This window comes from Chiloscyllium plagiosum, unplaced genomic scaffold, assembly GCF_037043375.1.
Source record: "Chiloscyllium plagiosum isolate Xiang-an unplaced genomic scaffold, Cpla_swu_hap1 HiC_scaffold_7, whole genome shotgun sequence".
Lineage (NCBI taxonomy): Eukaryota > Metazoa > Chordata > Chondrichthyes > Orectolobiformes > Hemiscylliidae > Chiloscyllium > Chiloscyllium plagiosum.
Genome location: NW_028270145.1, coordinates 18,311,401 through 18,325,707, shown reverse-complemented (window position 1 = coordinate 18,325,707; position 14,307 = coordinate 18,311,401). Strand labels below are relative to the sequence as shown.

At 46.7% G+C, this 14,307-nt stretch overlaps 1 protein-coding gene across 2 annotated transcripts in view; it reads left to right on the top strand.

Annotated features, from left to right (window-relative positions):
• The window catches only part of ahr1b (aryl hydrocarbon receptor 1b), a 159,620-nt gene that overhangs the window by 126,648 nt on the left and 18,665 nt on the right, over positions 1-14,307 (top strand). For both annotated transcript variants that reach the window (XM_043693099.2, XM_087988777.1), the window contains one exon: positions 319-428. In XM_043693099.2, the coding sequence (XP_043549034.2) occupies positions 319-428 (110 nt within the window). The remainder of the gene's footprint in view (positions 1-318; positions 429-14,307) is intronic.

The following is a 14,307-nucleotide window of genomic DNA, read 5'->3' as shown; positions in this document are numbered from 1 at the left end:
AGCATCACTCTATGTTGCAAACTATGTATTCAGCTAACTGAACTAACCAGCTTCGCTATAACTTAAGATTGCTGAAAAATTCAAAGCCAACTATTTCATTCAGGGGACCTGAGAAACATCTTGTTCCATTGAATCCCTCCACCCCTTAACTGAGGGTTTGCCCCTTGCAGATTTGAGCCAATTTCTGTTGGAGGTTTTCTCACCAGTGGGAGAGTTGTTCACTACCCAACATCTCAAAGGGGACAAAGTTGTTTTGCAGAGTCATGCTGCTTCCCAGGTTTCTGTCTGCATTGCTTAACCATTTCCTCTCTGTGCCAGGGGCAAGATTGTTCTTGGATATACGGAGGCTGAGCTCCGGGCTCGAGGAACTGGATACCAGTTTATTCACGCGGCAGATATGCTTCACTGTGCGGAAAATCATGTCCGGAGTAAGTACCCTATAAATCCCACTGCTGCCTCCATCTTTACTACACGTGCTGTATTCTCCATGTGTTGTAGTGCTTCTATGTCTAGTATCAAAACACAGAGGGGTCCTTTCAGCTTTGCTGGCTTCTGCGCAGGCCTAGTTCTGAGGAAGATACACTTGCTGGTACCCTGTTGGTGAAATGTTCAGTGAAGTTAAAAATAAATTCTATATTCGTGTCCATGGGAAGGAGTAGATGCTTGAGAAATGTTCAACATTCTGTGGGTAACACTTCCTACATGGACCCCATAGACAAATGGGGTTTGTATTAAATGTCCAACCCAGATTGTATGTTTAATGTCCTCCATTTTCAAAATATGCAGGACAAAAGGAGGTCATTTGGTCCCTTGTGCCTGCACTGGCCAGAGAGAGCCACACAGCCTAATCCTCCATCTCAGCTCTGGAACGGTAACCCTGTAGCCTCTGAAAGATTAGCTGATCAACTGTGGCCAGAATAGACGGGTCAAGATTTGGCCTGTGGCAGAAACCCGTAGCCCTGAGTAAACGTCTTCCTTGAATCAAGGGATGAGGAAGTCGTTACACTGTGTAACAGATGAGCTCTAACATTCCTGTCCCCAGGAACATAAGAGCTGGAGTCAACCATCTGACCAATGGAGACTGCTCCTCCTTCTACAGAATTATGGCTGTTATTCCACATCAACTCCACCTTCTTGCACTATCCTAAATCCCTTAATTCATCTCAGTCTTGGATATCCACTATGACTGAACAGCGACAGGTCTCTCGGGAGAGCATTCCAAAGATTTACAAGCATTTGAGTGAAGGAATCTCTCCTCATCTCAGTTGAAACAACCAGTCCTTTATTCTGAGAGGAAGCCAGAGAATCGCTGGAAAAGCGCAGCAGGTCAGGCAGCATTCAAGGAGCAGGAGAATCCTGCACCCCATAGGTACAGGATTCTGCTGCTTCTTGGATGCTGCCTGAGCTGCTGCACTTTTCCAGCAACACATTTTTCAGCTCTGATCTCCAGCATCTGCAGTCCTCACTTTCTCCTCTGGGAGCAAGCCACCTGGTTGTTAGTCCAGGATCTTGTCTTGAAAGGGACCTTGCAAAAGTGGTTTTTCCCATGCATCTGCTGCCCTTGGCCTTCTGGATGGTAGAGGTTGTGGTTTGGAAGTGCTGTCCAAGGAACCTTGGGGAGTTGCTGAAGTGCCTTTTATGGATGGTACATTGGTGATAGAAGAAGCCATGTTGAAGTTGGTGACTATGGTCTCAATTGAGAGTGTGGTGCTGGAAAGGCACAGCAGATCAGGCAGCATCCGAGGAGCAGGAGAATCAACGTTTCGGGCATAAGCCCTTCATCAGGAATGAGGCTTGTGGATCAAGGGGACTGAGAGATAAATGGGAGGGCGTTGGGATGGGGCGAAGCTGGGAATGTGATAGGTAGATGGAGGATGATGGGTCGGAGTGGAGGGTGGAGTGGATAGATGGGAAAGACGATGGTCGGGTCAAGAGGGCGGTGCCAAGTTGGAGGCCTGGGATTGGGATAATGTGGGAGAAGGGGAAATGAGGAAATTGGTAAAATGCACATTAATCCCATGTGGTTGCAGGGTCCCAAGGTGGAAGATGAGCCGTTCTTCCTCCAGGCGTCAGGTGGTTAGGGTTTGGCGATGGAGGACACCCAAGACCTGCATGTCCTTGGTGGTGTGGGAGGGGGAGTTTAAGTATTCAGCTACAGGGCAGTGGGGTTGGTGGGTGCGGGTGTCCCAGAGATGTTCTCGGAAACAATCTGTAAGTTCACATCCAGTCTCCCTGATGTAGAGAAGACCACATCGGGTACAACAGGGTACAGTAGATGACCTTTGTGGAGGTACAGGTAAATTTCTGATGGATGTGGAAGGATCCGTTGGGGCCTTGGACGGAGGTGGGGGCATAGTTGGGGGCTGCAGGTTTTGCACTTCCTGTGGTGGCAGGGGAATGTGCTGGGAGTGGGGTGAGGGCTGGTGGGGGGGCGTGGATCTGACAAGGAAGTCACAGAGGGTATGGTCTCTCTGGCATGCTGATAGGGGTGAGGAGAGAAATATATCCCTTGTGACGGGGTCCATTTATAGCTGGCGGAGGATGATGGGATGGAAGGTAAGGACAGGTGGGGGGTGGGGTTCTGTCCTTGTTGCATTGTGAGGGGTGGGGTTCAAGGGTGGAGGTGCAGGAAGTGGAGGAGATGTGCTGGAGGGCATCATCGACCACGTGGGAGGGGACATTGTGGTCTTTAAAGAAGGAGGCCATTTAGGATTTTCTATGGTGAAATTGGTCAGCCCGGGAACATCTCAGTCAAGCAGGGTGCTTTGTCCTGGATGGCGGCAAGCTTCTCGAGTGTTGTTGGAGCTGCACCCATCCAGGCAGGTGGGGGGATTCCATCACCCTCTTGACTTGTGCCTTGTAGATAGTGGCTTTGAGGAGTCAGGAGATGAGTGATGGTAGGTGACTTACTCCAGGATTCCATTTGCCTGACCTGCTGTTGTGGCCATTGTGGTGAAGGGCTTATGCCTGAAATGTCGACTCTCCTCCTTGGACGCTGCCTGACCTGCTGTGCTTTTCCAACGCCACACTTTTTGACTCTGACCCTCTGCAGTCCTCACTTTATCCTACTTATGGAGGTAGTCCAGTTCAGTTTCTGGTCAATGGTAACCCCCCAGGATGTTGGATGTCGGAGATTCAGGGATAGTAATCCTATTGAAAGTTTATTTGAATTATTAGCATTATTAGATTAGGGGAATTATTAGATTTTCACTTGTTTGAGAGGCATTGCCTGGTAACGTGTAGCATGAATGTCATTTGCAACTTAACAACCCACACCCTGGATGTTGTCCAGTTTTGATCCATATGGGTGCAGCCTTGTTTAATGTCTGAGAGGTCAGAATGTGATGGAGGGAAGGTCATTGATGAAGCAGCTGAAGATGGTTGGGCCCAGGATAGTACACTGGGGAACTCCTGTCGAGATGTCCTGGAGCTGAGATGACTGACCTCCAACAACCACAACCATCTTCCTATGTGCCAGGTGTGACTCCGAGTTTGACCCCTGATATTCATTGATTCTTGTATTGCTAGGGCTCCTTGATACCATGCTCTCACCTCACCTACTCTTGAACAAAGATTCTGTGGTTACCAATTCCAGTCTCCACATCCTGAACCAGAAATGTTGCAACCCTGTCAGCCAGTTCATCTCCACACTGGCCTTCTCAGTCTAAGCCCTTCTCATTATGAAGAACACCTACTCCCCACTCCATTACATGTCCATCTCTGCCACAGGGTCCATCTCTGCCACAGGGTCAAACCGTTTTCTTTTGAATACCTCATCTATCCTTTGCCATCACCAGTCTCAAATGTTCCAATTAACTCCTGCCAGACCCCTGTTCTGCAGCTTCCGTGAACTTCAGCTCATCCAAACCTCTGCCTGTGCATCCCCCTTCACATCCAGCCTTGATCACTTTTCATCCTTCTTCTTCCTAACCTACGTTGCCTCCCTCAAACCTGAAATTCCTAATCTGATGTTTGAATCCCTCCATGGCCTTGCCTTTCCCTAGCTCCACCCCAATAGCTTCCTGAACTCTCTGAGCCCTCTGATTCTGACAGTCTGTCAATCTCCCGGTTGCCTTTGTACCGGTGGTGCCTTAGCCATCTCCCCTTTATTCTTGCATTTCCTCCTTCTATACGCATTCCTTTCCAGCTCTTCACATTCAAACCTATCTCTGACTACATTTTTGATCATCTGCTTCTACTATCTCTCTTCTTCAGCTTCGGTTTTCTGTGATTACACATCAAGTGAAACAGGTTGGTCTGTCTTTGCTTAAATCACTATTTCAATGCAAGTTGTCAAAAGAGGCAAAGCTGCTTCATTGAATGGATTTTATACCATTTTTCTCCTCCTCCTCGTCTTAGCGGACCAGGATGTTTTTTGTAGTTCTTATGAAGTCAGCGTCGATGATCAGCATTGTGAGCTTTAATCCAGAGTAACTTTCACTTTACACCATTCAGTTAGCACTCTCAGGGCAGGTATAGAGAGGAAGTTTATTAGTTCAGAGGGGAAGTAAAGCTCTCTCTACCTCAGTTCAATGACGCATTGCTACTCAAGCTGTAGCCATCGGGAACGATAGACCAGGCTGAGACTTTTTTCAGCAGAGAAGACAAAACTGTGGTGAGTGGGGTGTGAATATAATAGTGGGTTTTAAATTATTTGACTGGGGAGATGTGTTGCTGGAAAAGCGCAGCAGGTCAGGCAGCATCCAAGGAGCAGGAGAATCGACATTTCGGGCATGAGCCCTTCCGAAGGGCTCATGCCCGAAATGTCGATTCTCCTGCTCCTTGGATGCTGCCTGACCTGCTGCGCTTTTCCAGCTACACATTTTCAGCTCTGATCTCCAGCATCTGCAGTCCTCACTTTCTCCTAGACTGGGGAGACACAGAGAATGTCATTCCGCCGGCAAGAAGATGTAAAATTATAGGTCATAAATGAAAGGGAGTCACTTATAAATGCAATAAGGAAGGCAGGAGAAATTTCTTTCATCAGAGAGTGGTGAGAGTGTGAAATGTGCTACCAGAGAGCAGTTGAGGTGAATGCTATTGATGTGGCTACGGGATGGTGGATATGTGGGATGAAGGAGTAAAAGGATAGGGTGAGATGGAGTCAGAATGGAGGAGGGTGATGTTTGTATGGAACATTATGACCAGAATGAGCCGCTTATCCCAAATGGTTCTTAATTCAGTGTAACTGCAATAAACCTCACCCTAACTATGAATAAGTCAGATTGTACATTTATGTCATTTTATAGAGCAGGCCCACTCAGTCCAGCTACCGTGTTAAGACTGGACCAAACTCATTTCACCTTAAAAGTGTTCGTAGCTATCAGGCAAAGAGGCTTGCTTCCCTCCATGTGGAGGTGCTGATGATGGACAGAGTCAGCAGTGACTTCACCTGATGAAGGGGCAGCGCTTTGAAAGCTTGTGATTTCAAATAAACCTGTTGGACAAGAACCGGGCATCGTGTGACTTCTGACCCCTTCCCTTCTGGTTTGGGACGCACTTAAAACCCAGGGACTGGGCATGAAAAGGTTAAACTTTTATCCTGAGGCTCTGATCCTACCACTGGGATGAGAGACAGGGCCAAAACATTCCATTCTCTTAGGACCCCAACCCTGGAAACCATTCCCCTCCCCCCCCCCCCCCAACAAGATTCTAACTTGTTTTTTCCTTAGTGTCAACTCAAGCCAGAGAAAAGAGTATGTTGATTTGCGCCTGGCCCCAAGTACTGTAGCACCATCATGTTTAATTTGGATTCTAATCTAAATCCCAAAGGTGGACAATGTCACTGTCAAAAAGCCAAGCTGTGTGGGATTGGATGAATGCTAGTAAATCTACTGTTTGCTCCCTTCCCATTGTCAATAGTTCAGCTGGAGGTTTGGGGACAAAGCCATTAAGCCCACTCCACAGCTCAATGAAGGCTTGACATCTGGGGATGGTCCTTTTGGGTAGTGGGGGGGCAACATTTAAAGTTTACTGATGTTAAACACTGCCACAGAATATGAGCAAACAACATTCCAGCCTCGGGCAACTGTCTGTGTGGGGTTTGCACATTCTCCCCATGTCTGCGTGGGTTTCCTCCGGGTGCTCCGGTTTCTTCCCCGCAGTCTATTGATGTGCAGGTTTTGTGAATTGGCCATGCTCAATTGCCCGTAGTGTTAGGTGCATTAGTCAGGGGTAAATATAGGGTAGGGGAATCGACCTGGGTGGGTTACTCTTCAGAGGGTTGGTGTGGACTTGTTGGGCCAAAGGGCCTGTTTCCATACTGTAGGGAATCTAATCTAATCTAATCTAAATAGAAAACAGCTGCATATAGTCAGCGAGACAGACCGAGACCCAGAACGATGAAAACAATAGCCTGCCATTTATGGAAAGAAAGAAAAATTCAGCTTCCATTCCTTTCCATCTACTTGGCTATCACACTACCCAGACCCTAACCTGAAAACCTGTTTGCAATCCAGCCGAATAAATCAGCCGCAGGGATTTACGGGAAGCTGTGTGCTTTTGTTGGCACACATTCTCTCTACTCTCCTGCATTCCAGATAAATCCTGGGTAGCAAATGTTGACCCTGAGCAAGCACATTGTCTATTGAGGCACCTTTCTGTTGGGATACAGAGGGAGGAGCAGAGAAGGCTGACCCTGCTCCCAGATGGCCTGCTGATCTCCTGGCATGACTCAGCCTCCGGTTATTTTTCATCGAGGTCAGATTGGAGGGGGTGGGGGGGGGGGGGGGGGGGGGGTGGGAGGGGTAGAGTGTTTTGGTGGTTAATTGCCTGGCAGCAGCCAGAAAGCCAATTAGGCCAACTTAAAATCCCCAACACATCAAAATCTGTCTGGGATTTTCCAAGCTGGCAACTCCTACCAGATATAACCAAAACCTGATGAACTGAGCAGGCCTCATGGGAGCAGAGCTGGGGTGAAGGTGGGAGGGATCGGGGGGCAGGGGGTGAGGAATCAGCCATCATTTCGGGGCGGCACGGTGGCACAGTGGTTAGCACTGCTGCCTCACAGCGCCAGAGACCTGGGTTCAATTCCCGCCTCAGGCGACTAAACTGAGTGGAGTTTGCACGTTCTCCCTGTGTCTGTGGGTTTCCTCCGGGTGCTCCGGTTTCCTCCCACAGTCCAAAAATGTGCAGGTCAGGTGAATTGACCGTGCTAAGTTGCCCGTAGTGTTAGGTGCAGAGGTAAATGGAGGGGAATGGGTCTGGGTGGGTTGCACTTCGGCGGGTCGGTGTGGACTTGTTGGGCCGAAGGGCCTGTTTCCACACTGTAAGTAATCTAATCATTGCCTCCCTGAATTTAATACTCCCTCTGCAGCCAGGTTTGCCCGAGGGACAGGCTTGTGGCCTGGAGTGTTTTCTCTTCTGCAGTGATGCACTGATAACTGCTTTGATTTCTGGTCATACAAGCACTCTTCAGAGAGGGTCTGCTGAGCTGTCAATCCAGTTGGCCTGCTACACTCCCTCCAGAATTGGAAGTCCACCCATTCCCTTTGACTGGACAGGGGCAACTGAGCTGCCTTCACAATCAGTCCGAGTTCCACCCTGCATCATTGCTGGACACCCAGCGTTGCATCTCATCCCAGTGGTGGGATCACAGCCTCAGGATGCCCGAGTCCTGCGTTTTAAGTCCATCCTAAGCTGGACGGAAGGAAGCCTTTTTATTCATTTACAGGATGAGGGTGTCACTGGCTCGGCCTAGTCCCTAATTACCCAGAGGGCAGTTAAGGGTCAAGCACATTGCTGTGGGTTTGGAGTCAGGTGTAGGCTGGACCAGGTAAGGACAGCAGTTCCCTTCCCTAAAGGACATCAGTGAACCAGATGGGCTTTTCCAGACAATCAAAAATGAATTAATGGTCTCCGTTAAGCTCTTAATTCCAGATTTTTATTGAATTCACATTCCACCATCTGCCGTGGTGGGATTCAAATCCGGGTCCTCAGAACATAGCCTGGGTCTCTGGATTAACAATCTAGCCACTATACCACTAGGTTGTCATCTCCTCCGAGTGAGTTTGGTCCAGACTTAACTCAGTGGTTGGAGTGAGTGGGCCTGCTCTATAAAACGACATGCATCTGGCACAAATGTACAATCTGACTTATTCATAGTTCGGGTGAGGTTTATTGCGGTTACACTGAACTTCAGGACTGTTCAGGATAAATGGCCCATTCTGGTCTTTAAGTTCCATATAAGCATCCCCCCACCCCATCCTGACTCCATCTCATTCTACATTTTTATTTCTTGCTCCCACATCAATCCATAAATGCGTCAATACTATTCACCTCAACTGTTCTCTGGTAGCAAATTCCACATTCTTCTACTGTGTACCTAATCTTCTTGAGACTGACTTGTACATGGCAGAAGTTTTCTTAATATTGAAGTTAAGATATATGGTTAAGCCAAAGTTAAAACAGCTGTACATAAAACCTGATTTACAGAGTCATAGAGTCATACAGCATGGAAATAGATCTTTCGGTCCAACTCGTCCATGCTGTCCAAGTTTCCCATCCTAAACTAATCCCACTTGTTTGCATTTGGTGCTTATCCCTCTGAACCGTTCCTCTTTGTGTACTTATCCAAATGTCTTTTAAGTGTTGCAACTATACCTGCATCAACCACTTCCTTTGGCAGTTTATTCCACTTGCGAATCATTCTTTGTGTGAAAAAATTGCCCCTCAGGTCTCTTTTAAGTCTTTCTCCTCTTACCTTAAAATATGATCCCTAATTTTGAACTCCCCCACCATGGGGAATGACCTTTGCTATCACCTTAGCTGTGCCCGTCATGATTTTATAAACCTCTCTAAGGTCACCCTCTTAACCTCCTATCCTCCAGTGATAGAAGTCCCAGCCTATCCAGCCTCCCCTTTTAACTAAACTTTTCATTCCCGGCAACATCCTGGGAAATCTTTTATGGGGCCTCTCCAATTTAATAATTTCCTTCTTATAGCAGGGCAACCAGATTTGGACACAGTACACCAAAACTGGTCTTGCCAACATCCTGTACAAACTCAACATGACTTCCCAACTCTCAATAGTCTGAGCATGAGCAATGAAGGCAAGTGCACTAAATGCCTTCTTAAGCAACCTGCCTACCTATGACGCAAATTTCAAAGAATTACATACTTGAACCCCTAAGTCTTTCTGTTCAGCAACACTACCCAGAGCTCTACCATTAACTGTATTAGTCCAGCCTTTCTTTGTTCTGCCAAAATGCAATACCTAGTATTGATCCAAATTAAAGTCTGTTGACCATTCCTCAGTCCTTTGGCCCAATTGATCAAGACTTGGGAGGAGATGACTCTGATGGCAAGATCTGAAATATGATGTTGCTCTAGATACCATGCTAAACCATATACATGATATTGCTTGAAGGTCTAGCTCCTGCTCTGTACCGTGGACTGACAGAGGTTAATTGTGCCACCTATATTGTCAGCCCTCCAGCAGCAAATCTCTGGGGCATATGACAGTCCTGTAGATCCCAATTGCTACACTGTATGAATGTGGCTTTCTGCTTGCAAACAAGGCCTCACACTGTTGAATACAAGGGAACTGCTTCAGTGTTAGATATGAACAGTAACTCATGGGAGGTACCAGCGAACACCCAAACCCCATCTGAACTGTACCCTGGTGTGAGTCAATGCTTTCAGGCAAGATGTCAGTTTTGACATGATTTTGAAGGTGAATTTGCTCATTCAGTTCTTGGAGGATTGGAAACAAAAAAGGTCATGTGAGCTGCAGTGAACAAGGGTGACTCAGGATCGGTCATTGCCTATCACAACAAATGCTACACAACAGTCAGCTAAGGTGTCCCCATTTTCTGACTTCAGAAGCCATGATTTTGCCTACACTGGGTGTGTAAATCACACTGCCCTCTTTTTCAACCTACAACTCACATTGGAAGTCAAACTCAACCTATCACTCAACAGAGAGAGGGTTTATTTCTCAGTATAACTTAGGAGCAAAAGATAAGCAAAGGACAGAAGCTCCTTTCTGCATCAGATACTGATGACATTTCAGACTGCCGAGCACTAATTAACCATGCCGACTTTTATACTCGACATACAAGTCAACTCCCATTTCTGGGCTGATTGTTTTCGTGGTATAGAAGGCCAATTTACATGCCGACATACCTATAGCACTTTCTACTGAGACTGAGTGAGGAAAACTGGATTGCTCGAGTATCGTGGATTATGGAACAGGAACTGGAAATATTGGGAACCATCAGGCAGTCAGTGTGCACGGAACCAAGGAGTTAGCATTTCATGTGTGGATCCTTTGTCAACTTTAGGTGAAATAATCGAGGAAGATAGGTGTGGAGAAGCTGCACAGCACAAAATTAATGCAGTCACCAATTTCAAATAATTAGTGGAAAATAACATTTTCACCGAAATTAGGCCCAGTAATGGTTTCATCCAAGCCACTTCAATGTGCAGCTGGGTGTGATGTAATGGGTGGATTTAACATCTGCTCACATTTGTGGTTTTGGATGTGTCAGTTCTTCCACTTTAGGAACTTAGGCAATCATAAATGCTACAATGTATATAACAACAACTTGCATTGATATGGCACTTTTAACACCCCAGGATCCTTCGCAGGAGTGGAATCAAACAATATTTGCTTTGACTTGACTTATTGTCACATTAGAGTGAAAAGCTTTGTTTGCGAACAATACACTCAGGTCATAGTCAGCAAGGACTTACGATCATAGAGTGAAAAAGTCTTGGACAGAGTGAGGCATGCAGGTTACACTGCGGGGGACATGCACGAGGCAAGAACAACATTATTTGAAGTTAGAGAGTCCATTCATCAGTGTAATAACAGTCAGGAAGAAGTTGGTGCGTGCATTCAAGCTTCTGTATCTTCTGCCTGACGGAAGAAGCTTTAGGAAAGCATTACTGGGGGTTTTGATGATGTTGGCAGCCTTTCTGCCGCAACACGAAGTGTAAATGGAGTCCGTGGTTGGAAGGTTGGCTTCTTGATGGTCAGGGCTGTGCACACAACCTTCAGTAGTTTCTTACCGTCCTGGGCAGAGCAGTTACTGTCCCAGGCCATCATGCACTCAGACAGTTTACCTTCTATGGTGCAGCTGTAAAAGCCACACAGCTTGACATCAGGGCATCTGATCAAAAGCTTGGTTGAAGGGGTAGGTTTTAAGGGTGGAAGCAGAACATTCAGCTCATACCAACCCTCTGGAAAAGCATTCCTCTCAGACCCACCCACCGACCCTATCCCTGCATTTCCCATGGCTAATTCACTCAGCCGACACATCCCTGGACACTATGGGCAATTTCTCATGGCCAATCCACCGAACCTGCACATCTTGATACTGTGGGAGGAAACCGGAGCACCCAGAGAAAAGCTGCGCAAACGCAGGAAGAATGTGCAAACGCCACACAGACTGGAATTGAACCCATGTCCCTGGCACTGAGAGGCAGCAGGGCTAACTACTGTGCAACTGTGCTGCCTTCAAGGGAGAGAGGGAGAGATGGGAAGGTGTCAGGAGCAAATTCCCACATACGGGGCCCATGACACTGAAAGCACGGCCACCAGTAATCAAGTGATGAGAAGTAAGGATGCTGCAAAGGCCAGGATTACAGTGTAGGTATCTCGGAGGAATGTGGGGCTGGAGAAAATTATAGATATAGGGAAGGGTGTACAGGGAGGCAATTTGAAAACAGGGATAAGAATTTTAAGTTTGAGGCCATTTTCAATCATAGGTTGAAACCTACTAATCATACTTTATACTTATAATCACTATTCTTTGACTTTTTCTGTTTTCATAACTTGTTGTTTGTTCTTTCTCTAACTGCCTTGAATCTTGGTGCTTAGTGTATATTAAACGAACAGACTTCCATAAGCCTGCATTTGAGGTTTTGCTAGAATATCAGGTTGAATTCTACCACTATGGAACCAATTGCAGTTTTTCTTTTGTAATCTGAATGGATCTGATTTATTTCTGTTTTTCCAGATATAGCATTCTTAAAGCAATAAGCTATGAAATCACCCAGCTCTAGTTAAGAATATCAGCCTTTCTGGTTCCGACACGTGTTATCCATGGAACTACTGTAAGGGAGGGCTCAGAGTCCTGGAAACTTACTGGAAACTTTAATTATTAAGCTTTCAACTTGCCTTTAAATAGCCAAAACATGTAATCTTGCTGCTCTGTTTATGATGGTGTAAAGACATAGCAACCAAAGAAAATCTCTCCTGACCCTGGCTGTCCAAATGCTTTCTGATGATTTTTTCTGTTGCTGCCTAGCCCCATTTAGCTAATGCCAGCAAGATGATGGAAATTAGACAGAATGTACTGTTCTGGCAGGTTTTCACCCCAATAGAGGCTTCCTGCCTTTATTCCTGATGAAGGGCTTTTGCCCGAAACGTCGATTTTCCTGCTCCTCGGATGCTGCCTGACCTGCTGTGCTTTTCCAGCACCACTCTGATCTAAACTCTGGTCTCCAGCATCTGCAGTCCTCACTTTTGCCTAGGTTTTCACCCCAACCAGCCCATAACATCATCTGTGGCCAAGATGAGACTCCATCCTCCTGCCTAATTTCACAACACCCGAATATCCCTCCTTTCTCCTGTATTTACCTAACATCTCCTGAAATGCCCTGATACTGTTCACCTCAGCCACTCCCTGTGGTAGAAGCATTCACACACTCACTATTCTATAAGTAAAACAGAATCCCTACAGTATGGAAGCAAGCCATTTGATCCATCAAATCCACACCAAAACTCTGAAGAGCATCCAACCCAGGTCCACCCTATAATCCTACCTAACCTACACATCCCTAGACACCGTGGGCAAGTTAGTGTGGTCAATTCAACTAACCTGCGCATCTTTGGATTGTGGGAGGAAACCAGAGCACCTGGAGGACACCCATGCACACACTGGGAGAATGTGCAAACTCCACACACACACTCACCTGAGAGCAGAATTGAACCTGGGTCCCTGGCGCTGTGAGGCAGCAGTGCTAACCACTGAGCCACCCCAATGTTCTTCTTTCTTGGATTTATTAATGACTATTTCATATTTAGGGCCTCAGGTTTTAATTTCCTACCTACCCAGTTACTTACTTACACATCCCCCCCACCTGCCCACCATCACTGCCGAATCAACTCCATGCGGACTTTCGCAAATCTCTTCACAATTTTTTAACTCAGTATTAGTCGCTCCCTTCTTTTATGGTGAAAAGTCCCCAAGTCTGCTCAGTCTTTCAATGTGAAAATACACTGAAACCAGGGTGACATTACCCAGTGGCAGAGTGCAAAGCCAGCTGCATACTGCAATATGTCGGAATGTCAGCACTGAGCTGAAACAACAAGGCTATCCCTGCCACTCCACAAATCATTCTTCTATCTGCACCCACAGCTCCTGCTCACAGCAAAGTGTCACTGAAATGCTGCGGATGGGCTGTGGTATGATGTGGTTTCCTGTTCTCACATAATTGAATTGTCAGAGTCTGACTCATTGTGCTGGTTCACCCTTTTTCTTTGCAGTGTAAATTACTACAATTGACTGAAATCTGTCATTCTTGCAAATTTGCCGTGATGAAATGTGTCTCTTTTCAGCAATGTAAAATTATTCTAGGTCCTGAACTAACTCTGTCAACCATGCTGAGTCTGTAAGATTGATGACTGGAGAATGAGAAAATTTTGTTGGAGAGACCAGCTCCACCCTGTGAGAGGCAGCAACATTGATTCACCCTCGGACGACTGTCTGTGTGGAGTTTGTGTATTCTCCACTTGACTGCGAAGGTTTCCTCTGGGTGCTCCAGTTTCCCCCCACAATCCAAAGATTGTGCAGGTTAGGTGGATCAGCCACGCTAAATTACCCATAGTGTTCAGGGATGTGTAGATTAGCCGGATTAGCCATGGGAAATGCAGGGTTACAGGGATAGGGTAAGGAGGTGGGTCTGGGCGGGATGCTCTTCGGAGGGTCGGTGCGGGCCTGATGGGCCAAATGGCCTGCTTCCACACTGTAGGGATCCTATGATTGTAATTGGAATTTTCTGCCTTGCACTGCATATCCAGAAGGACAGCTCTGACTCAGCTGGGCTCCTCTGTCTGCAGCAGATGGAAAACTACAGTTTGTGCCTGAACCTGCTCTGTGGGAGAGAGATGAGCAGCCTCCATCTGGAAGCGTTTTCCCTTTGTCAGCCCCAACCATTTTACTTTGGAATTCCTCCTACGAGATATTCATATTGAGTCCCCTTGTGTGGAGAAGGATTTGAGGAAAGGAATCTGATGCACTGTCTGCAGCAGTTTATTGGTGTCGGATTGAAGGCTATGGTTCTCTAAAACTTCAAAAA